This window comes from Typha latifolia, chromosome 2 (assembly GCF_019914945.1).
Source record: "Typha latifolia isolate L0001 chromosome 2, TyphaL0001v2, whole genome shotgun sequence".
NCBI lineage: Eukaryota > Viridiplantae > Streptophyta > Magnoliopsida > Poales > Typhaceae > Typha > Typha latifolia.
In genome coordinates, this window is record NC_133087.1 from 4,309,305 (window position 1) to 4,333,007 (window position 23,703).

The 23,703-nt window shown below is 35.9% G+C and overlaps 3 protein-coding genes across 3 annotated transcripts; 1 reads left to right on the top strand and 2 right to left on the bottom strand.

Annotated features, from left to right (window-relative positions):
* Positions 1-3,554: 3,554 nt before the first annotated feature.
* On the bottom strand, positions 3,555-4,605 carry LOC140782195 (dehydration-responsive element-binding protein 1D-like). Its single transcript, XM_073128642.1, has one exon. The coding sequence runs from the start codon at positions 4,411-4,413 to the stop codon at positions 3,811-3,813; it is 603 nt and encodes a 200-aa protein (XP_072984743.1). The 5' UTR covers positions 4,414-4,605; the 3' UTR covers positions 3,555-3,810.
* A 3,521-nt stretch (positions 4,606-8,126) lies between these two features.
* Positions 8,127-10,236, bottom strand: LOC140780899 (mannan endo-1,4-beta-mannosidase 2-like). The gene is made up of 5 exons (XM_073126604.1): positions 9,814-10,236; positions 9,533-9,730; positions 9,298-9,420; positions 8,816-9,030; positions 8,127-8,728 (listed from the first exon to the last, which is right to left on the bottom strand). Exons 1-5 carry the CDS (start codon positions 10,219-10,221, stop codon positions 8,332-8,334), a joined length of 1,341 nt encoding a protein of 446 aa, XP_072982705.1. The 5' UTR covers positions 10,222-10,236; the 3' UTR covers positions 8,127-8,331.
* Positions 10,237-14,731: 4,495 nt separating this feature from the next.
* LOC140782058 (probable serine/threonine-protein kinase At1g54610) lies at positions 14,732-23,153 on the top strand. Its single transcript, XM_073128411.1, has 8 exons — positions 14,732-15,349; positions 16,494-16,778; positions 17,027-17,344; positions 18,007-18,234; positions 19,375-19,475; positions 19,885-19,996; positions 21,455-21,895; positions 22,659-23,153. The coding sequence occupies exons 1-8, from the start codon at positions 15,014-15,016 to the stop codon at positions 22,935-22,937; spliced, it is 2,100 nt and encodes a 699-aa protein (XP_072984512.1). The 5' UTR covers positions 14,732-15,013; the 3' UTR covers positions 22,938-23,153.
* The last annotated feature ends 550 nt before the right edge of the window (positions 23,154-23,703 follow it).

Genomic DNA, 23,703 nt, shown 5'->3' on the forward strand with positions numbered 1-23,703 from the left:
TTTAATTAATGTTTAAATAATTGAAACTACCAGCCTTCACAATTATATGTTTTCTTTTCTTGTCTACAGCCACAGAAATTATATGTTCATTTACCACCAGAATGACTACTAGTTGCATAAATAATAGTTGTTGCATTAATTAGCCTAACTTTTTCTCTTTTGTATTAATTTGGCCAGCAAAGCATCTTTTCTCAACAAGCTACTGCTTTTTATCAAACATTAAATAAATTTATTTACTCTGCCCAAGATTTCTTGCCAAAGATTTATTTCTTGACGTGTTATGTTATATTTCAGCACACGTCATTTAAGTATTCATTCCATTTCTCCTTCCTGGTATAAGATAGCACTTGTACTTTGTGAGAGATTAGGCCAGTCTCGATTGTTTTCGAATTGGAAGGTGGTAGTGGTATTAAATTACTCACAGATCTATTATCTACAGGAAAATTTATATTTAACACTCTCTCTTTTAAAGTATTTGCAATTTATACACAATATCTTCCTAGGTTAGGTTAACACTAACACTATTTACACAAATGGCATAAAAAGAGGAAATATATTCTATTAACTACAAATATTTTTTCTTAAAATAACTAGAATGATCTTACTTCTTTTTCTTTAGGCAAGAGACTCTAAGCACCAGTAACAAAATTGCTTATTCTAGGATATCTCTTATTCTAAAATATTAGTTAAACATCATAATAAAACTATTCCAGAATATTACCACTATTTCTTCCCTGCGTCGTAAGACTGTTTTTGAGGTTGTAGTTGTCTTACGTACCTATGGTCCCACACGATCGGTGTAGGGAAAAAACCAGATCGATCATGTTAGATCTAGTTCCAATAATGACGGCCTTATTTACAACTAGAAGGAAAAATCCCTTCTGTCACTTCCTACAAGCCAAAGTAAAAAAAATTTCACCGGAAAATCCCTATTTTATAGATCGGATGATAAGTTATAGTTAATAAGTAGATTTATTTTGATTATATATACATACATACATACATACATTTGTCATATTTTACCATCCAAATTTTATTTGTGAGTCAGTCAATTAGTTGGCTACTCAATTCTAGCTATTTTTATGTGTAACAATGTGATATTGTTAGATAAAATAAAAGAAACAAAACAAATTAGATTAAAAAAAATTCCTTTTCTTTTCTTTTTCTTTTATCTTCTTTCTTTTGGGACATGAGATTAATTTCAAGACAGAATATTAAATACAAAATTTATTTATTTATAAAGAATAAATATTTTTGAGATGGTAATGTCACAATCAAACTTTGAAGATATGTAAACCCACACTATGACTAAATACAATATAATTCGACTGAAGATTCCAAAGCTTTAGCTATATAATCTAATTACACAACTATAAATATATATATATATATATATATATATATATATATATATATATATATATATATAATCACACCAATTTGTTTATGTGAAGATGATATAGCTCCGGATATGGAAAGTTGGCACATATCATTCAACAGTGTCATCTCTAAACAAATCCCAGCTACATGACACCACTGGATCTCGAACAAAATGTCAAAAGAATCCATGGGTGAGAATCCTCATATATACAAAGCTCTCAAAGGAGATGAAGATCAGAAGCTTAATTTATCCACAGTGAGTGGGATATTAGGTATGATTCGTGACATTGAGAGCATTAGAAAGTTCCATCTTATACATCATCTTTGCCTTTAATTCTTGATCGTTGATTTGGCCTAACATGACAAGTGTTATTTCACGTTAATGTTTAGGACACTTGACCACGTAAACTAGATGAGCATCCACGTATGTATATAGATCTACCCACTAATTTGTCTTCTTTGTGCATGTCATCAATATATAATATATAATATATATATATATAGAGAGAGAGAGAGAGAGGTGCCATGAAAAGGAGAGACGTGGCGATTACAAAACCTCTCGTTTATGAAAGATTTTCTCTATTATTATATTGATAGTCCATTGTAGTGAACTTATATTATCAAGGCTACAATACTGATATGTTCCTACTCAAGGCAATATATATATATATAATATTTTTAAGTTCTTGCTTCTCTCTAGGAAAATTATTAAATATGTCTCGAAAAATAAATGCCAAGGTGGAGAAAAATTAGAAGTCTGCTATTGTTTTCACATGAGGATATTCAATACTTATAAAAGAGTTGAAGTTTATTTTTAATACATACTCTATTCTTCAATAATTTAACATAAATTTATAATCTAAAAAATAATAATCTAGCCCTAGTGCCCTATATAAATATATATAACCTCTTATTATAATAAATGTTATAATACTTCTCTATATATACATAAATACGTACATATGTATTACGCATTCATATTTTATGTTATCCTTTGAACCATTAATTCACATGTTGCATTCCAAGTGAATTAATATCAGTAAAACTCCACCAAGCATACGTATCAAGAAAACCCTCAAAGGAATCAAAGAGAACAAGCAAACTGAGACTCTCCTAACAAAATATTGACCTCTTTAGCCATAACACTTCTATTTGCTCAAATCCCACAATTCATTACAGATTGTTTCAGATCCCACCACTCTCATGGCAAACATTGAACAACAAATAAGAGGAGAGAGAGAGAGAGAGAGAGAGAGAGAGAGAGAGATAGATGTGAATAAATGTCACGATACTTCTATGTATAAATATTCAACCATGCATAAATATATTTTTATCCCAAGATAACCACTAGGGGGAGTCGCGAAGAAGCCTCAGTTTATAATATATCATATGATTGTGAGAAAAAATTGAGACATATCTCATACTCATCATCATAGCTTTAGCTTTTGGGGTCCCAAAGATTTTATTGTTAGTATACACGTTTATTATTTACAGCCAAGCTAGATGTTGACAAATAGTACTTGATAATGCCACAATAATTTATCAACTTTTGAAGACTAGCATGAGAGTATGTCTATATGCATATATATATATATTAAATGTTGCCACCTCACTATTTTGTTGGTAAGAAGAAATAATTTATAGGAAATTTGAATGGCACCCTATATTTTAGTAATTCTAAGATTACAAATTTGGTTCTTAAGCTATATATAATCGATCTATTCCCTCCCTTTTGTCTCTAATTTTATGATGATACCTTATTATTTCTTGACTAACCATTTTTAACCCCAAGAATAGAGCAAAGTTTATCAAACTCTACTAATAAAATTAGGATTAATAACAAGATTTACTAAAATACTCCTGAGAAAAATTATCCTTGAAAAATATATATATATACTAAAATACCCAGGGGTTCTTAGCTATAAATTTACTTGGAAATTTTCCTAGTTTATATTTTGTTTAGAATGCAAATTAAAAACATTGGGGTTGTTAAGACTAACTCTCTAGTACCAGATGTTGCACACTCCGTGGAACGTTGTTGCACCACAAACACATTATAAACAATTAGAATTTATATATTTTAAATGATTGGCAATTAGTACTGCCATACTTTTCCCACTAACCTTACAAACATAATGATTGAGACATCAACCCCAATGTTAGAAAGATCCACCTTTAGAAAGAACAACAATTGTTGGACAATTTTTATTTATTTTTTACTACCAGAATACTTTTCATAATTTTTTTTTTCTCTCCCACTCAATCTTTTTCAAAGACGTTATTTATATTACATATGATAATTTGGGTCATTTAAGAAGACTTATGCCCAAATGATCAATTAGAAAAGCAAATGGGAGAGTTATTTTTTTTAAAGAAAAGAAAAAAAAAATTAATAATAATAATAATAATAATTCGAGGAGCCTTCTTCTCTCATAAATCCCACAACAGAGTGGCGAAGCTAGTTGGATCAAATCCCTCCAACGACCCACACATCTGATCCAACCCAAATCCCAAATCATCCGCATAACCCCACGACTCGCCCGATGAATCAGCGAACACGAAGTCGTCCGCGTCGCCAAACACGAGCTCGTCCCAGCTCGGCGGCTCCGCTCTCTCCTCCGCCGCCGCCGCTGCCGCCTTCCCCGCCCCCTCCTTGGGATTGACGTAGGCCTCCATGGCGGCGGCCTCAGCGGCTGCGGCGCGGACGTCGCGGGCGGACATCGTGGCGGCGCGGGGGAGAGAGGCGGCGAGGTCGGGGAAGTTGAGGACGGCGGCGGGGCCCTTGATGCTGATGGAAGCAGCGTCGTGGGCGCGCGCGGCCATCTCCGGTGTGGGGAAGGTGCCGAGCCAGATGCGGGACTTCTTCCTCGGCTCCCGGATCTCGGAGACCCACTTGCCCCAGTTCCGCATGCGGACGCCGCGGTAGGGGCGGCTGCGCTTTTCGGGAGTTTTGGGAGCGGGTGAGGAGGTGGAGGAGGAGGAGGAGGAAGTGGAAGTGGTTGATGAATTGGAGATGTTCGACGTAATGCCCATTTGAGTTGGGGAATATGGTTTTGGTGGAGGATGTAGATGTAGTAGAGGTTTTGGTTGAGGGTCGAGGTGTGCAGTGTCCACAACTATTAATATATATCAAGGACTCCAAGGGTGTAAACGAGCCGAGCTCGAGATGGGCCTAACTAAGCTCGGCTCGATCGAATTGGGTCTAACTCGATCCGTTCTTTCTTCCTTCGAGTCTAAAAACATCTAACTCGGCTCGGCTCGGCTCGGCTCAGCTCCTTTAGAGTCCTTCTGTCCTTTTTTATTTTTATTATTTTCCTAATGACGCCATCAATTTCATTTTTCTAGTTGCAGCTGCCTTGCACTTCAAAGTTCCAAGTATGCAACAAACTCCTGCAGTCTAATGTACACACAATCATCTTCCATTAACTTTCCTAAACAGGGGATGGAGTAGTAATATTGTGGACCTTCCCTAGCACCTTACAGGATCGATACCCTGACACTTACCGCCGAGATAATTAGTTTTAGTTAGTTGCTGCTCGATTAATTGCTGGATGATGTGGTTGACTTAGAAAAGCTAAGCTACACGATGGTTTAGAGCATTTTATTCAGAGGAACATATACGGCTTGAAGCATAGACTAACCGACTCAGTATATTAATTAAAGTTTAATTGATGCCTAAATGACTCCGTATCTAAAAAGGGCTAGCTATTTGTATCTAGCCTTCGGGCTCCTAAGCGATAAAAGAAAAGAAATAGTCAATTAATTACCTCAAAAAGAAAATTAGCCCCATTAATTAATTTTCTAACCTTCATTTTAATAGAAGCCATGGCTGTCATTCCTAATCATTCGTGTTTCTACATGGGTAGACAGTTAACTACGTGATTTGACTATGTACAGATCGCTAACATTAATAAGAGATGGGACAAAAGATATGCATCTTTTTAATTTGATGGTAAGGCTCTATTGCTCTAACAAAAGTTTGATTGGGAATCTTAGCATTTCTCAGTCAATTTTAGCACTTAAAGTTTTTAGATTATAAATTAATGAGAAAATTATAGTTTATCCAATTTCACATCAAATTGTAACGGTTATATTTTCTATCCAATATTTTACTGGCACCAGTTGCTTAAATATTACAACTTAGGCTAAACCGTATGAGATTTAAATGCTTAAGTCTAAAGTACAAGAAGGTAAATTATAATTTCTCTCCAATATAAGATGCCTTTAAGTAAGATATTGGCTCAAGCTCTTGTTTAATGGCTGGAAATATAAATACAAATTGATCTTAAAACTCTTTGAAATGCTGTTTCAAGGTTAAGATTAAAATAGAAACGGTAATCGTAAAATCAAAATGAGAGATATTTATTTATTTATTTATTAAAGTTTTGAGACATGAAAAGCAAAATATCCTAATGATAATTAGGTGCGGATGATAGTAAGATTCAAAATAAGTAGTTATATAATAAAATAGTGAAAGGAAAAGAATAGCTATAATTGACTTTATTGGCATGGTCATTGAGAAAGGACAGGAGCTTGAAGGCTGCTGCTGCCTTTCTATTCATTCATATTGAATAGACGAGTAGGTGATGAGAAGGCCAAATCTCTATCCATCCATCTTTCACAAGAATGCTGTGGTGGAAAAAAAATTAGGGACCTACACTTTGATGAGGCCCCTTTATAGTCTTAGGATTTCATGTCGCATTTATTATTGTGTTGTGTGGGACGGGTAAAGGTCTTGTTACTCTTGTTAATTATAAAAAAAAAAAAGGTTTCCCAACAATGGGTTTGGATATTCTCAATTTTCTAGTAGCACTGTCTACATCTAGCTTTAGGAATAATTGTATTTAGATCTCATCACTATGGCCCATTTTAGTATGTATTCTCTTATTCCTTTTTGATTAGGTAATATCTCTCTTCGAACCGTATTAATTTTTCTTTTTTTTAGAGAAAGTTCTTGTATCATTAATTTCAATCAACCGATTATAAGTTGATACATAAAACAAAAGTGGGTATAGGATAAGAACCTTAAGAACAAGCCTCATGTTTGGCTGTATTACATATCAAATAATAGTAATAGTAAAGTATTAAGGATACGCACTCAAGTATGATAATAAAAAATAAAAAAAGAGATAGAGCATACGCTCTAAATGTAAGCCTCCTACTTCGTGGCAGCACTATAAGTATAATAGTATGAGTTTCACCCAACAAAGGAGCAAGCGCATATAGGAAAACAACACGCAAGTAATGAAATCCAGTGAATATAATAAAACCACGTGAAGACCCCGTTTAAGCAGACGTTTGAATTCAAGAATATGTCTGCCAATTACATCCACGAATAGAGAAGAACATAGATTAAAACCCAAAAATGTCTAGGCCATGGTAGATCCTTACAATCTAGGCGAAGCTAAGAAGCAAGGCAAGGCGAAAATCGGTTAGATTAGGACGTCGGCAGCTAGGCCGGACGGCCGAGACTAGGGTCGACGAGATCCACGGCACACAGCTCAAACGAAGGTGACATGAAAGACTAAGGAGGGGGTTGATATAAGTTTTACAACACTCAGCATAGATACTGATAATACGAAAGATTAAGGAGGGGAAAGGAGACAAGATGCCGAAGGCGGTGGAAAAACCCTCTTATCGAGGGGAAGAAAATTTGAACCCTGCATAGCACTCTATTAGGGCCAATGGAAACAGTACTAATGAAAAAGATTAAATAACTATTTTGCTATTTTACTATTTTATTTATTTTTTTAACTAAATATAAAATAGTTTCTAAAGCAAGAACTAACATGCCGGCACACAAACTACATATGGCATGAGAGATGACAACAACACTCCTCTCCTTCTAAGGATTGTTGCGAAGCCTCGTCGTCGCAACCTTCAGCCTCTTCCTCCCATAGCTAGAACAAAGGTGAGAGGACGATGGGCCAAGGCAAGGGCGAGGCGATGGCGACCGACCGATGAGCAAGGGTGGGGCAGCAACATCTTGATACCTCTTTGATCTCCTCTCTTTTTTTCTCTTTCTTCTCTCTCCTTTTCATCTCTTCTCCTCTTTCTTCTTAGTAGTGCCGGTACAACACAAGCAAAAGACAAGACAATTCTTACTCTAAAAGATCTAAAATTAATTACATGACATTCACATGATATTTTTTTCTAAAAAAAATATAATAGATAACTAATGAAAAGGGTCTTTTAAATATTTTATATGACTAAAAGTGTTAATATGTTATAAACAATAAATAAGAGGGTCTATGTAAAGATGAGAAATAGTTTGTACTCGAGAGGGCAATCTGGCCGCCCAATAGGTTCATGAATTGTGGGCCTTTTGCACCACTGATAACTAATTGATATTTAGGATTTTTTTTCCCACCCATTCTAAAATCTCTATTTGGATTGAGTACTCAAATTTAATTATAAAAAAAAATACCCTTATTCTTGTTTGGATTGATCCTTTTTAGTTAAGGATATGCCTTTGCCATTTTGGAAAAACTTGCTCTGTCAAATACTAAGCATCTAGAAGCTCATACTCCAAATAGCCCAATGACACCACCAAGCCCATGGACCTATTGATGAAATAAAAAGAATTTTGATGCAGCCGCTTTGCAATGTAATTGTGCAATTGTAATGGAGAAATTTACATTAAGTATAATTTGGCTTTGGTTATTGATTAATATATGTAAGTAATTGGAGCTAAATTGTGAAGCAATTGAAACAACTAGTACATTATGAGACAATGCAATGCAAAGGATATCAATCCAGCCACCATTTTGATTCACAAGAAGAAAAGAATCAGAACTTCTTTCTTTCTCCTTTTCTGAGTCCACAACTGTACCAATCAACAGTCTATGTGTGTGATCTACATTGAAATCCATGCAACAGATTCCAGATGAATTAAGTATCATCTGGTGCAGCAAATTGCCACTGCATTGAAGAAATGTTAACTGGTCTGTCTCAGCAAATCTCTCTGGCTTTCCTTCCTGCTAAATTCTCGCCATGCCGCAAAGCCGCCAGGCGGCACGACTGCTCCTTCACCAGATTGTCAAGAGGAGGTCTGTCTCCGGGGAAAATTCCGAAATCATCATTGTAATTTTCCATCCCTTTAACCAGGAGTTGCCAGATCAATGCACCTGCTCCAGCTCCATTCTTCTTTGCTGATTCATACACAGAATCAAAGACAGTCTTGTAGAATGCCTCCCTATCAGAATGATCAAAATTTTTGTTCTTGTTCGAGAGACCGAATTCGGTGAATAAGATTGGCTTCTTTAGTTCTTCTTCACCGTCTTCAATATGTGAGGCCATCCATTTGGAGATGTACTCTATCTTTTTATCAAGTTCAGCTTCCATTAACCTGAAAAGTTCATTCTATTAAATTTTCTGTTTGATAATGCAGACATTGGAACACAAAGAAGAGGACTAGATAGTAGTGTATTGGTACCACTGATCAGGATAAATATGCACAGATGCGAAGTCGATGGCGGAGACCTTCGAATTGCGGATGAAGTCTGATCCTACGGTGTTATACCATGCTCCTGGATTCACACTTAGTTTCTCTGGAGAGCTAGTTGAGCCATAGAAGCCTTCGAGTCCTATCGTCACAAGGTGCTTGGAATCAATTGACTTCACATACTGTGCCATTTCTTCAATCCACTCCTGCAATTCTTTGAAAAGCAAAGATCAATTGAATCCTTTCTATGCTGTATGAATTCTAATCAAGCACTGGTATGAATTCAGAAAGATAAGGATAAGATCTTTTCTTCATTTCTAGAGTAGATAAGAACTTCCTAAGATTCTTAAGAAGGCCTATTAGACTTGACAACCATTCTAGAAATAAATGCATAATAGCCCCATTTTGTTTGTCACTATGGTTTATTTTAGTTAATATGCAGCATTATCTTGGGAAAAATGGTGAATATTTACTTGCAGAGTGTCACCAGATGAATCAGAAATGCATTGTGGCTCATTCATCAATTCCCATGCAAATATAGTTGGATCATCTCTATACTCAATTCCAGTCAAGTGATTCTTCCTTGTTAGTATAGTCTGCAAAAGAAATTTATATCATCCAAACTGCGAATTTTGCAAAGGGAATCAAAATAGCCAAGCATACTAGGTGTGGTTTAAATAGATAAATTGACAAAAGATCATATAATACCTTCAAATAAATCTTGAAATAAATTCGAATGGAAGGATCAAAGAAGAAGGAATCATTTGAGGAGGTCAATGCAATGCCTTCGTCCCATGCCCATTTAACATACTGCGTCTTACCGCCGTAGTGTTGCAGATTGTTGACAAGACTAAGAAGCAGCCTGATTCCATTTTTTCGCGCTTCGACAATTACTCGATCGAGCGCCTGCGATAACGATAACTGAAACTACTCATTTGGTGGATCAAATATAACAAAAGCTAAAAGCTAATGTCTAACTAGTATTCAACCTTGAAGACCCTCTCATCAAAACGGCCAAGTGAAACTTGCAAAGCATTGTGAGCACCATCATTGAAAGCCCAAGTCCTGCAAACTGTGAGGCCCATCTTTGCACCAATCTGAAACATTTTGCTGACCCTCTGCCTGCTGGATATCTCCACTGCTTGATCCATCAACCAGTAGGAATTCCAGCCATTGACATAGAATGGCCTTCCATCTAACATCAGCTGTTTCCCGTCTCTCTGAACAAAGCTAAATTTGGGCTCTTCAGAATTGAAATAAAAAACTCCATGGATGTGTATGAAGGCTATGAAAGTAGCAACACCGAGAACTGGATAGAGCAAACCACTTCCTGCTTTCATTGCGTTAGAACAAAGAAGAGAAATGCTTTCATGTGTCCAGCTCGTATTGTATTTCATATATGGTTGATGTGTCTCAATAAAATCACATATTAAGTGACTATTTTAAATAAGATGGACCCATTAATTAGGTAGAACAACTTAATCATCAATTGGGAAAACAAGAAAAGTTCTTCGCACAAGAGTACAAGAAACAGAGTAATTATTAAAATGTTCATGTCATTGCCATATGAGGAGAGTGGACAAAATTTACTATGAAGTGTTTCATTCTTCTCTTCTTCCCTTGGTGCAAAATGATGTAGACATACTCCTACAAATAGATATGTCACTAAACTCCAACTATATTCTTATGACTTGCAATCTCTGACCAAGCAAAAGCTAATGGAGGGAATCATTCATGAGAGAGAGAGAGAACTTTGTCCTCTCAAAAAAAGAGAATAAAAAAACTCATAAGGGAGAAGAAGTATTTCTTCAGTTTAGACACTATGAAGGCATTACTAAAGCCAATTTAGTGAGTTGCCTCCAAACTTTATTGTGATTATTATCAAGAATGTCCCGTAGTTTATTATTATTATTATTATTATTATTATTATTATTATTATCGAGGTTTTTGCGTATCTAACTCATATTTTTTTCCTATCACATCATAAAAAGGAGCTTCCTGCCATGGTGTGCAAAAGATAATCTCTATTAAACCCATCGACGATATTAATAGAAGAACTTCAAATGACTATTTTAGCTTCAGCTTTTCTATTTTTTCTCTATAAAATAAGATAAATATTATCCCTATAAAATCTAAAGTTGATCGTGTCATCTTGAAAGTTTCTCATAGTTAAGAGATGTCACGAAAAATAAATTCAAGTGTAATTATTCATAAAACATATAGTAGCTCGACAATAATTATGATCCTAATCGGTGTATCTATTGGTTGGTAAAGAGTAGATCAAATGTCAAAGAAGGTTGGTCTGATACATAGCTTGCACGAATATGACATCCTACCAAAGGAGTAATCTTTTTATAAGCACCGACAAACGTATCACAGCCTCGACAAGTCATCGCAGCTCAGCTCGTCTCTTTGGTGGTTAGTACACTGTACATCCGAGGCCCATTGTAGGAGATCGTAATTAATTTTAATAAACAAAAATAGAGATAAAGAGACACTACCGGAAGAATAATAGTTAGGTATCCGATGACGTGGTCGATCCACGTGGCAACGGTTTTAACCCACTAATAAATATGCTCTAATTAATGGAATTCTATCTATGTTGGTCATTCTGATCAAATTTTATTAAATAGGTTCATACGTAATATAAGATCTAAGCAAAAATATTTGGGTGAGAGATAGAAATCCTAGTTTGACACCACCTATGACCAAAAAGGTTATATGATCAACTCCAATCCCAAATAATATTGTGAAAAAATTATTTGGTAGTCTGATAGTTTGACTCGGCAGTGCAGTTCGACATCGCAATGGTTTGGAACATGTCTCGACGGCATTTGGTTCGAAGCAATTGTTTAGTAATATATATGGTGAGACCTATATATTGTCTAAAAAGAATTGGCTCTTTGTCCGATCTATATCTAGCCTTTCGAGCTCACGAATGATATAAAGAAAATCCTAGTTTGAATGAATAGGATATAAAAAGTAAAAGTCAAAATTCAAATCAATGTCAATGTTAAACAGTCAAATCCTAAATCCTACTAGAATTAGAAAAAACTGGCTACTATTCAAACCATGAAAATAGAACTCGTAACTAAGGACAAGCACAGAACTACGAGAATTATTTACAATATCCTAGGTCGTCTGTCATCTAGCCGTTGAAGTTAGCTTCTTTTACTCGAAGTTTGTCTCGATTAATGATGACTCTATTTTAATTCTTCTAAATGTTTCAAGTCATAGGCGGACAAATAACTCCCAAACTCCTCCTATAATGATACAAAGTTAAAACTTCTTTACTATGCCTCTCTAGTTCTCGTATAGAGGTTAAAAGAATGTCTCTAGTTTATACAAGGTTGACTCCCAGAAGAAATTTCCTATCTAAAATTGATTCTGAAATTTCTTAGTTCAGATTTGTCTGATCGATATGAGCTAAATTGAAAATCTTGAATTGATTTCGTTTTTCAATTCTCTTCCCATAAATATTGTTCCAGAAGTCATATACTGACATCTGATTTAACACTGATATAGGTCAAATTACACAAATTAAAGATGTTACTTAACTAAGACATACTTAATAAAATTGATTTGACCTTGATAATCAGGTTAAGCATGTATGAAGAACAAATAAATCAAATAATATGATGATATTTTTGTAAACAAAATAGGAGTAGATTAGAGGCTTGGGCCAGGCTTTGGATACTTAAACAAATCCCCATTCTTATGAAAGGCAGAGACTGAATGGAGCTTCTGGAAGAGAGGAAAGTAGACAATGAACAAATTACAAACAAAACAATAATAGAGAAGCAAAACCAAATGAATTTTTATACCTACCCTTTGCGAGTCCTGACACTAAAGGTCTACTTTACTTTAGGATTAATTCTAGAATAATTATTATTTTTTATTATTTTCAAAATGATATTTTTATTATGACTTACTTCTGTTATGGAATAAGGATCTAATTATTTTCTTTGATATGATACAAAATAAAAAAAATTTATTTTTTATAAATTTATTATGAATACTCTTTGAGAATAAAATAAGAAAGAAATAGGTATTAGGAAACTACTGTTGAGATATTAAGATTAGTAATTGTTTATTTTCTATACTAGTATAGGAAGATTTATATGGAATAATATTTTTTTTCTTATTATAATTTGAATTGGGGCTTAGGGTAGGATAGGATTCAGATGAAATTGGTTGTGAAGAGGAGAAGCTAGTTGGATGTTTGTGTCTGTCCAAGTAGAGACAGAGTCCACTTGTCACTAATGTGTTCCCAAACTCCTTGACCTCATGACAACTCATGCTTTAATTCCTACACATGGTTTGCTTGGGAGTAAAGACAAATAACAACTGCAGGCCAACTTTCCTTTTCAGTGGGCTCTTTTTTTTTAAAAATTAAATTTATTTAAGGGCTTTTTTTTTTTAATCAAAAGAGTCATGCTCATGTAGTTTGTATTCTTTCCACTAGAGACCTTGAGGATTAACAGATTAAGGACTTTTTTATTATTCATGAATCCGAAGATTAGATATGGACTAGACAAAAGTGTTAATCCTTTCTAGATACAGAAGCATATAAGCTTTTAGCTAATATAGTAAGTTGTTTAGTTTATGCTTCGAGCTATGCGTTGCACCGTCAAATAATTGCTCCGAACTAAATGCCGGCAAAACTTGCTCACTACTGAGTTATCAACCGAATCGAGCTAAGCCATCAAACCACCAACCACCAAACAATTTCTCTACAATATTATTTAGAGTTGGAGTTGAATTCATGACCATCTTAGTCATGAGCAAGGTACCTACCAACTCTACTATAGTTGGTTGGTAATTATGAGCTTTTTTTGTTGCTATATAATATTATGATTATCTCTGATTGAGAGCTGATCCTATAGAGCCCCAGATGCAGGAATTTACTACAGCCAAGATACAAAGAGACCCCGAAAAGCAGAGAAAGAAAATGGCATCTTTATAAAATTCCATCGATTTGTAATGTACAGATAATAATGTACAGATAAATAAATAGAGTAAAAAATAAATGTCTCCATTTTTCCCAAATTTTCTTTTTTAGATTTAACTCATTCTGCTAACTCTTTTTAAAAATGAGAGGATGCCAATTTGTAACTTTTGTAACATATTTATTTACTTTCACTGTATACTTTTAATGTTATTAAACACTAATAAGTTAATAATTCCTCTATAAATTTTTACTTCCTAAAACCGCTTTCTTTTCAGACCAAATCTTGCAAGTTCTGCCAACGTGGTCCTTGGCATGCATGATTCAATAGTTCTATACATTTATTTCTTCAAACATTTAATAAATTTGAATAGATATAAGTAAAAGAATTTTACATGCATCCTGTTGATAATGATACCGTGATCCAAAAGCTTCAGGTGATAAGCAATGTTCTTAATATTTTATAATTACAGTTGTTTATATAACTACCACTAAAAGAATTAGAGTATCATAATTGCCTCTACATTCTTTAAAATATTATTATTACTACCATTTTTTTTTTATAATTATGATATTTTAAAAACTTCTAGTGATAATTATGAAAATAACCTTTATATATATATATATATATATATATATATATATATATATATGAGCAGATCAGGTAATAATTATGTTGAACACTGTTGGTCCACTGCAATTTGAGTCATCATGCACGTGGAGTGCCTCCTCCTCCAAATCTACTACCAGATTCTTCTCATTACGTAACTTAAACAACAACAAACCAATCATAATCTTACGCGAAGCTAAACTAAGGACAGCTTAGTAGTAGGCATCTCACTCCCCCCATCGTACAAGTGTAACAGATGTACAACATCTCCCTGCATCTATGATTGTAGGAATTGACCACATCCGGATACGCGGTGGACTTCAGAGTCCGGATGTAGCCAAGTTCATGCAGTCCTGTAGGAGTGGCATCTCGCTTCCCACAGAAAGAAAACCACTTCGCTGATGGAAAACTTCCCAAATAACCCCCCACCCGAAGAAGCCACTCGCCTCCCCTTCTCCGGTGCTCTGAGAGTAGGAGAGGAGAGCAGGAAAGCCTAGAAATCTCTCTGCTTGCCTTTGTCTCTTTGTCTTCATTTGTAATGTTCGTCCCCGACGAGGAGTTGGCGGCGGCGGCGGCGGCGCAGGAGGAGGAAATAGCCGTATAGGCGAAGGCGGGCCCCTCTACCGAGGGAATGGGGTGCGTCTGTGGCAAGTCGTCCGCCATTGACGATATTAATGAGAGCCCGAGCTCGAGGTCGGCGAAGGTCGCGTCCTCCAGAGATGGGGGAGGGGTGGCGGCGGAGAGGAAGCAGAGGAGTGGATCGATTAGGGTTGGTGGCGGAGATGTGGAGAGGAGGAGGGAGAAGGATAGGGCGGCGCATTGTAGAGATTCTTTGAGGAGCGTTCCGAAGGCTATCGAAGGAGAGCAGGTGGCGGCGGGTTGGCCGCCGTGGCTTGCGACGGTGGCCGGAGAGGCTATTCGGGGTTGGGTGCCTCGTCGTGCTGATTCCTTTGAGAAGCTCGACAAAGTAAGATTTCCTTTTTCTTTTCTTTTGGTTATTAACGAATTCTTTTTGCGTTCAATTGTAAGTGAAAAAGTAAACTTGGAAGAATGTTGTTTTACCTTTTGGTAAAAGGATCCTATTTGGGGCTTTTTGTCAAATTTTATTAAAAGAAAGCAACTAAGTCAGTATGTCTTTGGCTTGGAAGAATACTGTAGCTAATAATTGATTTGAGATTTTGAGGTATTTTTTATTTTGAGAAGTCCTGAATTCAGTAACTCGGTGTAAGGAAATTATGTCGAATTACGAATTAATGGCACTGGTGTTGAAAGGAGCAGTAGGACATGATCTTTGCACTGGGAGGAAGAGATAGGATAACTGAAGACCTGATGATATTGAAGGGAATACAATCTCATGTTTACTCAGAGGCAAACAGAATTAGAACTTGTAGAGATATTATCGGCATAAAGCATGCTTTGAATAATTAAATTTTTAACTGCCCTCGTTCATCTCATATCATCGCTGGTCGGTTGTTAGAGAGTGGCTAAAGCTGGAGATGGGTAGGTGTATGTCAATTGTACCTGAGCATGGAAAACAAGATTGATACATTTGAGCTTGTTTGGTTTGAAGCCCCATACTTAATTAGTTGGTCTCATTTCTTAGTTTTAATTTTTTAAAGAGTAAACTTAGTTAGGTATAAAAAAAGATAAAAAATATTTAGTCACCTCAAAACAAACAGGCCCTTAGGTGCTGCCAAATTGGTCATTCTTAATCGCTACAGTATAAAACTGGTTGTACTTATGTTTGTTAATCCTTTTTATTTCCATTTACTTTTTGTGGTAATAAATATTTTCTTTAAATTAGGTAATATTTGCCTTGTGCTGCTGGCCTAGTGTCTATTTTGTGGTTATCCCCTACATGAAATGACAAATCATCTCTCTCAGGCATACTGCAGTTCATTGTTTTCACTTGCATCAAAACGTTGGTGCACTGAGTTCATGATACTAAAGTTTTGGATTTACTTCCGGTGCATTGTCACTTGCTTTATAGAACAACCTTTTTACCTATTCGTTTTAGTTACCTCTTGATGAATTTGTTGCTAATAATACTTGTTAAAGTATATTAATTCAATCTTTGTATTTTATTATGTTCTTGCTTTTTGGTTATGCAGATTGGCCAAGGAACGTACAGTAATGTATATAGAGCTCGTGATCTTGATAAAAGCAAAATTGTTGCTTTGAAGAAAGTGCGGTTTGACAATCTGGAACCTGAAAGTGTAAAGTTTATGGCTAGGGAAATTCTCATTTTGCGGAGACTGGATCATCCAAATATAATCAAGCTGGAAGGCTTAGTCACATCACGAATGTCTTGCAGTTTGTACCTTGTGTTTGAGTACATGGAACATGATCTTGCTGGGCTCGCTTCTTTTCCTGGGCTCAAGTTCACTGAACCCCAGGTTTGTGAAATGGTTGGGGTATCTATTTAGATGCATCACTTTTGGCCAGTCTTACTTTCTTACTGCATCAGTACGTCGTTTAAATTTCATTGGATTCAAGATATTCAATCCACAAATAGAACATGATTTATAAGCAGCTAGGACAATGCTTGTCATGAAGAAATTTAGGGCAGTTTTGCAGATACCATATTTTGGTTTTGGCATAGTTATTTAGAATTTTAAGTTAACATGTATGTGCTGTTTTGTAGGTAAAATGTTACATGCGACAACTACTATGTGGTCTTGACCATTGTCATAGTCGTGGAATTCTGCATAGGGATATCAAGGGTTCTAATCTCTTACTCGACAACCACGGCATCTTAAAAATCGCGGATTTTGGTCTGGCAAGTTTCTTTGATCCTGACCAACGGCATCCATTAACCAGTCGAGTGGTCACTCTTTGGTATAGACCCCCAGAACTTTTACTCGGAGCCACAAATTATGGAGTTGCTGTGGATTTATGGAGCACTGGTTGCATTCTTGCTGAACTTTATGCGGGCAAACCTATAATGCCCGGACGAACAGAGGTATATTGCTTTTCTTGAAACTCTTTCTTGCTTTTGCTTAAGGATATAAATCAAATTTATCATTTGAGGAATGTTTATTAGGGGACAATAAGTATTTATTTATTCAAAGTGCCCTAGGTAGTTGACTTCACTAGGAACAAATTTATTTGTATTGTTTTAGTGATTTTTTTCCCATAAAATCATTTATGTTTTGGAAAAAAAACTGCATCCCTTTTTTACCTACTTTTGTACAAGCAATCCATATTTTTTTTGTTTGCAAAAGAAGTCCATTGTCTTTCTTTTGAGACAAATACCTCAGGCAGCTGCCTCCTCCCTGCTAGGCTACTGTGGCGGCGACCATGAATGTTGCCGCTCCACAGCCACAGCCATGACCGACCTAAATTGAAGTATAAACTGGGAAGTTTCAACTCATCTCGTCATTTTTAGCTAAATTTGATACCCAGAAGTGTGTATACCAATCACTTACATAATTTCAGTATGTTTTTCATCATTATCCCTATGATAGCTTGCAGTTCATATTGATAGAGTTCTTTTCTTCCTCTACTTCAAATTTATATGGTCCTAAGTAATTGAATGGTAGCAAAGGATCATTAGCTAACCTGCACAGCAAGGCTATGCTTTTCTCTTTTTGTGGTAATATTTGCATGTCAATGCATTCATAGGTTGAGCAGTTGCACAAAATATTCAAGCTTTGCGGTTCGCCATCTGAAGACTATTGGAGAAAATCTAAACTACCTCATGCCACAATATTCAAACCGCAACAACCATATAGAAGATGTGTCGAAGAAACATTTAAGGACTTCCCTTCTCCAGCTCTAGAATTAATAGATGTCCTTCTATCAATAGATCCAGCCAATCGTGGAACTGCTGCTTCTGCCCTCAAGAGTGAGGTATGCAAGCTCCACAGAATCTTCTGCCTAATACTGTGAAATTAAGATTGTGTAACTATATCTATTAGAAAATTGTTTTTGGTAGTTACTTCTCTCTTTTGTTTCAGTATTCTTCTTAATCAATGGTTGCTATTATAGCACATAATTACTTCATTGCAGTTCTATCAATTTTGCATTCTCTATACTATTTGTGACATTTTGTTTGTAGTTTAGTTATAGTTCTCTCAACTTGAGCACTACCTAATAGTAGGATCATGATTGTTGCTCTGATGCAATTTTGTCTTCTTTTTTTTATCTTTTGCTCTTACATAATAGACATCAGCTCTAATTTCTTGCAATCAGCACTTTTTTTGGAACATGCTCTACTATTTATTATAACCAGTTGATGCTATTTTCCCTTTGTTTGGTAATTGTCTTATCGCTTTGTTGTACTTTCTTTTGTAAACTAGAGTTCACTCTGAAGGTTTAGATCTAACCAGCCAGAGATTTATTTTTTCTGAGATGGAATTTTTATTGAGGTAAACATTGTTCATTCAAAGATGTGTACATTCATGAAGGTTCAGTAATCATCTCTTGCCTCAAAGGAGATATTAATAAAGTAATATGAAAATGGTGGCAACAATGTAATATTGTAATTCACCTGTGGGACATATTGTATGTGAATTATGTCTCCAGGAGGACTATCTGTAGAAGCTGCACATATTCTCCTTGTTATTTCTTTTGCCATCTCTCCTTTGTGGAGGACTCAAATAAGCATGCACTTCTAATAAGGTGATTGCAGAGGATTGTTTTGAGAAGCATTTATTAGTGGGAAACAGAAACTGTCTCTGCCGTGTAGAGTTATAATGCTGTACTTGGCTAGATGCCATTAAGAGGGTGGAAAACCAAACTACCATGAACGACAAGTGAATGAAGGAGCTGCACTGATATCTCGAATTCTCTTCCGCCCACTTCTTCTCAACACTGATAGATACCAACGAATTGCTTCATGCTTCTTTTTCCTGTTCTATTCTACTGCTACCTTTTACTAGGTTTCGTATGATGGCAAACTGACAACTTTTGAGCCATCACATTTTTTCTCCATCCATTACTGTTCTTGAAGCAGAAGAAATTTGTCTAATTATGTTTGTTTTTCTCTAGTTCTTTACGATGGAGCCACTTGCATGTGACCCTTTGAGTTTGCCCAAGTATCCCCCAAGCAAAGAGTTTGATGCAAAACGACGAGATGAGGAAGCCCGAAGGTCTGTGCTACCTATTTGTATGCAGATTGTTTGAATCATTTTACTCTTGTTACTGAAGTTCTCTTTTCAAAATTGGTGCCTAAACTATGCTACCTTAATGTGCATATTACTTGCTTTTACAGAATTAATTTTTGTCTCATATCTGCCATGCTGCTTGATTTCATTAGGACTCGGTATTTCAGAAAGATGCATCTCATGACCGACATTATTTGCACTTGATTTCGTAGAAGCTATATCTAGTTTGATTTTGTTGAAAAGGCTATACACATGTCACTAATTTCATCATGCGACTGCGTTATTTATGAAAATCAATATGCTAGACAGTTAAGAGTATTTCTCCCAATGCATCAATTTATAACCTTGTTTTACTTGAGTAATAGCACTGATTGTTCACTGTGACATTTTATAGGCATGGTGCTGTAGGAAGCAAAGTACAAAGACTCGATCCAGATAAAAGACTTAGAGAGTCAAAAGCCATTCCAGCACCTGATGCAAATGCTGAGCTGTCCTCATCACTGCAGGTAATACTTTCTTTTTACATGTATTCAGTTACATATTATTTTATTCTTTACCTTCTACCTTCAATTTCTTTCAGAAGTCCTCTACCAGGCAAAATCATTTTTAACCTTCTAACCTCTTTTCATTTTCTTGTAGTTCACTGAAATAAAAATATTTTATGGATATTATGATGCTCAAATTTCCTCAGACCAGTTATATAGGCGGTGGAAATAGGTTAATCTAATAATTTAAGAGTGTCCTAACCAAGAACTGCCTTATGCCAATAAGTTCTATGCTTATGCATATCAACCAGCATTGCTGGCACACCAGTGGCAGCACTAAATGTGCATGTCCAATCAGCCTTGTTTGGCATAGGCTTAGAATTGATGGACACTCGATGGTAAGTTTATATATAAAAGATTAAAATTTTAAAAATACAATTCTTTAAGAGCTTAAGCTTAGAAAAGCTAGTAAATTATTATGGTATCAAAACAAGAGGCCCTAAGCTTGACTCTCTACAATCATCTTTGGAGAAATCAGAAATGAAATGAAACTTAGCACTTGCTTTTTTTTAGCCCTTATAAAAAGAAAACTGATTCTTGAACCTCTTTCATGCTCATGTCACGTCGAGGTACTAACCATAAATAAATGACAATTAATTGTCTGATGAACTTGAATATTTTATCAGATTGTTAATACTTTTGAACATTTGAATCACAATCTTCTACCTGCATACAAAGTCTTTGATGCTTTCGTAGAGTAACTAATCATGATTAAGTTATAGGTCAAGTGAATGGCATGGTTCAGATCTTATTACCAAATTATTCACCCTGGAGGTTGCAAAAGATAAGATCATTTCAGAATTAGGAATTTAAAGATCACACCAACTTGGAGTGCCTTCTTTGTTAGATTATCAGGTTTCATTTCCTCCAGCCCTTTTGGAGATTTGGAGTCAGGCCGTTCCTTCCATAAGACATCATGCTTGAAACTTTAGCAAGGAAGAGGAAATGGACAAAACTTCAGTTAACATGTCCAATTTTGTGATCTGCTTTACTGCAGTTTTTCATTATTTCTCATCTCAATTAGGTAAGTCTTACATGGTTCGGCATTGGCTGGCCTCTATTACTTGGTTAGTTATATTCAGGAATATGAACTTCTTTTGGGAAAAGAGAAATACGCAGCAGGTTTCATGTTTATGGTAATTCTTCTTGTAAGCAATTGTATGGTTTTAGCTCACAGCCTCACAATGTAGTGATTTACTATCAGTATAGTGCTACCATACATTGAGTGGAGAAAAAGAATCCATATAGCCGACCCAAAATATAATGCTTGCTGGTGGTTGTTGATGTTATTGTATAATTCTAACACACACAAGTTTTATATTCTCCCAGAAGGATATCTTTCATTTATGACAGACATCCAGGAGAGTTTCTTATTTTACTTGGTATACGACTTTACACTAATCCCTCTTTTGATTCCAGAAAAGAATTAGCCTGTATAATTCTAGGAGTGAGAAGTTCAATCTGCGTCAGGAGGAAGTTGCTTCTGGATTTCCTATTGAACCGCCCCGAGCAACTCCTGTCCTTGAAGCAAGTGAAGATTCCCAGGATCAGTGCTCTAGTAGATCATCCCAGTCTGGACCTTTGGCCCATCGGACTCAATTGTCAAAGATGTGGAAAAATGAGGATAATATACCTAAAGGTTCTGAGTTTGCCGATCTGTCAGGCTTGCCTAGATCAATGGTAGCGAGGAGAAATAGTTCATCAGATGATAGAAAAAGAATTGGTGCTCAAGCAGAACCAGTTGCACCCATGGGAAGGTTGACTGAATCTTCTAATGAGAACTTGGCTGCAACTAGAAAGTGTGATCAGATGCTACATCAGAGAGAAGATGAAAGGAGCCACGACATGGATCCACCTGTTGTAAGTAATTGAAGCTGGCTATTTCCTAGCATTGAAGTTTTCACACTGTTTTTATTTGAGATTAAAAGGATTCATAACCATAACTTAAAAAACTTCCTAGATATTATATTGTAACAAAAGAGTTTAGAGGAGTCCTTGAGGACTGTGTCCATATAATGTGGATTATTGTTCTCCACGGTCGCATCTCCGATAACTAATTTAGTTGCATCTGTTAGTTTCCTTTTCCACCTAACTAGTCTTTATTTTATTGAATCATCATCTGGCTAATCAAAATTATAAAGAAAAATCTGTGTGTAGGACAATGGTATTCTCATGGTCATCTCTTTCCTTTTATCTGAAATATGTCCCTCTTCCCAATTACTAACCTTTTCATAATTTTTGCATGGTTAAACTATAATCTTAATTTTTAAATTCATACACTCTTTTTATCTAGTATATGAATGTGCTACTTCAAGGTATCTCCTTTCCATACACTTAATTGCGAGGCCAAGATATTTAAGCATGTATTTTGACAGGATAGGACGGTAAGCGTCCTCAGATCCGACTTTCTATTAATTGCTGAACAGTTTTTCAAAGTTTGCTTCAATTTTGTTTTGGATACTTTGCTCTCTTATTGATTTTATATTTAAGCACTTAGGAATTGCACAAGCTTTTGAAAACAAACTGGTCAGTGTCACCCAGCAAGCACTAGCAGTCATTTTTATTGCCTTGTCTACTTTCATAACTCCTGATGGAAAAATCTGTTTAAATGTCATAATTACAGCAGCAGGAATATGGACTGAAAGGAAACAAGATCCATTATTCTGGGCCTCTATTACGTCCATCAGCCAACAATGTTGATCAGATGCTCAAGGATCACGACCGCCAAATCCAAGAAGTTTTCCGACGAGCCCGGCGGGACAAATCGAAAGTGAGGAAAACCCAAGGGGAAGGTAACCAGTTTGATGTCAAGCCGGCTGATCTGGGTTTTTTTCCGGTCTATCCATCCAGCCGCGGGAAGTCTATTCCACTCTTCGCCTCAAGTCGTGGAGATGTGCAATAAAATCTTGGGTGAGAACACTTATCAGCATTCAAAACACAAACCATAGTCACTCTCGTCCCTTTGTATGATTACAAATTTGAAATTGGGAGCAGTCCAGTTACTACTTGTTGAGGGCAATGAAATGTTTTGTTGGGTCTTATAAAAGGAATCATTTGTTGGTCGAGAGGCATGTGTAGTCATTTGAGCCCAATCATTCAAAGAGCTCCGTTTTGTTTATAGTCCAGAGCCAGATACAAGTTTTCAACTTTCATAGTAAACCCAACATGTCGTTGCTCCCCATTTAACCTAATTATCCAATAACATCTAATGACTATAGCAAGCACTGACTACTAAGGCAGGGTAAATTTTATGACATCATTGTGGATCATTAATTAGGATAAGTTGGATTGACATGAAAAATTGATCTTGATGTGGAAGGTTAGGTTATTATTTCTGCAGCTTATCAGTTATGTATTGCATTTAACTCATGACCTCTTGGATCCAATTTTTTTCTTTTCTTTTTTTTTTATTTGCATGTGATGGTCGGTTTGATCTAATTCTTATGTTACAATTTATTGCAATATCTTAGAAGGAATTGAGGCATCTCTTTGAGCTTGTCATGGTAGATCTTTTGCCATATTCTGGTGATGTATCCCCGTCAATGGTGCGAGTTTGGGCACCAATTTTGTCTTAGTTTTCCTCATTAATATTTCTCAATGCTTCCTGATGAAAGACTTGAAATTTCTCAATGCTTCCTGATGAAAGATTCCCAAGTAAACAGCATTTC

What these genes read in the sequence shown, in the direction of transcription:
- LOC140780899 (XM_073126604.1), bottom strand. Translation starts at nt 10,221, where the DNA reads ATGAAATACAATACGAGCTGGACACATGAAAGCATTTCTCTTCTTTGT. An exon ending in TTGATGAGAGGGTCTTCAAG is followed by an intron (nt 9,731 to 9,813) that starts GTTGAATACTAG and finishes TCGTTATCGCAG; the next exon opens with GCGCTCGATCGAGTAATTGT. An exon ending in CATATTTATCCTGATCAGTG is followed by an intron (nt 8,729 to 8,815) that starts GTACCAATACAC and finishes TGAACTTTTCAG; the next exon opens with GTTAATGGAAGCTGAACTTG.
- LOC140782058 (XM_073128411.1), top strand. Translation starts at nt 15,014, where the DNA reads ATGGGGTGCGTCTGTGGCAAGTCGTCCGCCATTGACGATATTAATGAG. An exon ending in CCTTTGAGAAGCTCGACAAA is followed by an intron (nt 15,350 to 16,493) that starts GTAAGATTTCCT and finishes TTGGTTATGCAG; the next exon opens with ATTGGCCAAGGAACGTACAG. An exon ending in AGCTGTCCTCATCACTGCAG is followed by an intron (nt 19,997 to 21,454) that starts GTAATACTTTCT and finishes TTTTGATTCCAG; the next exon opens with AAAAGAATTAGCCTGTATAA.
- LOC140782195 (XM_073128642.1), bottom strand. Translation starts at nt 4,413, where the DNA reads ATGGGCATTACGTCGAACATCTCCAATTCATCAACCACTTCCACTTCC.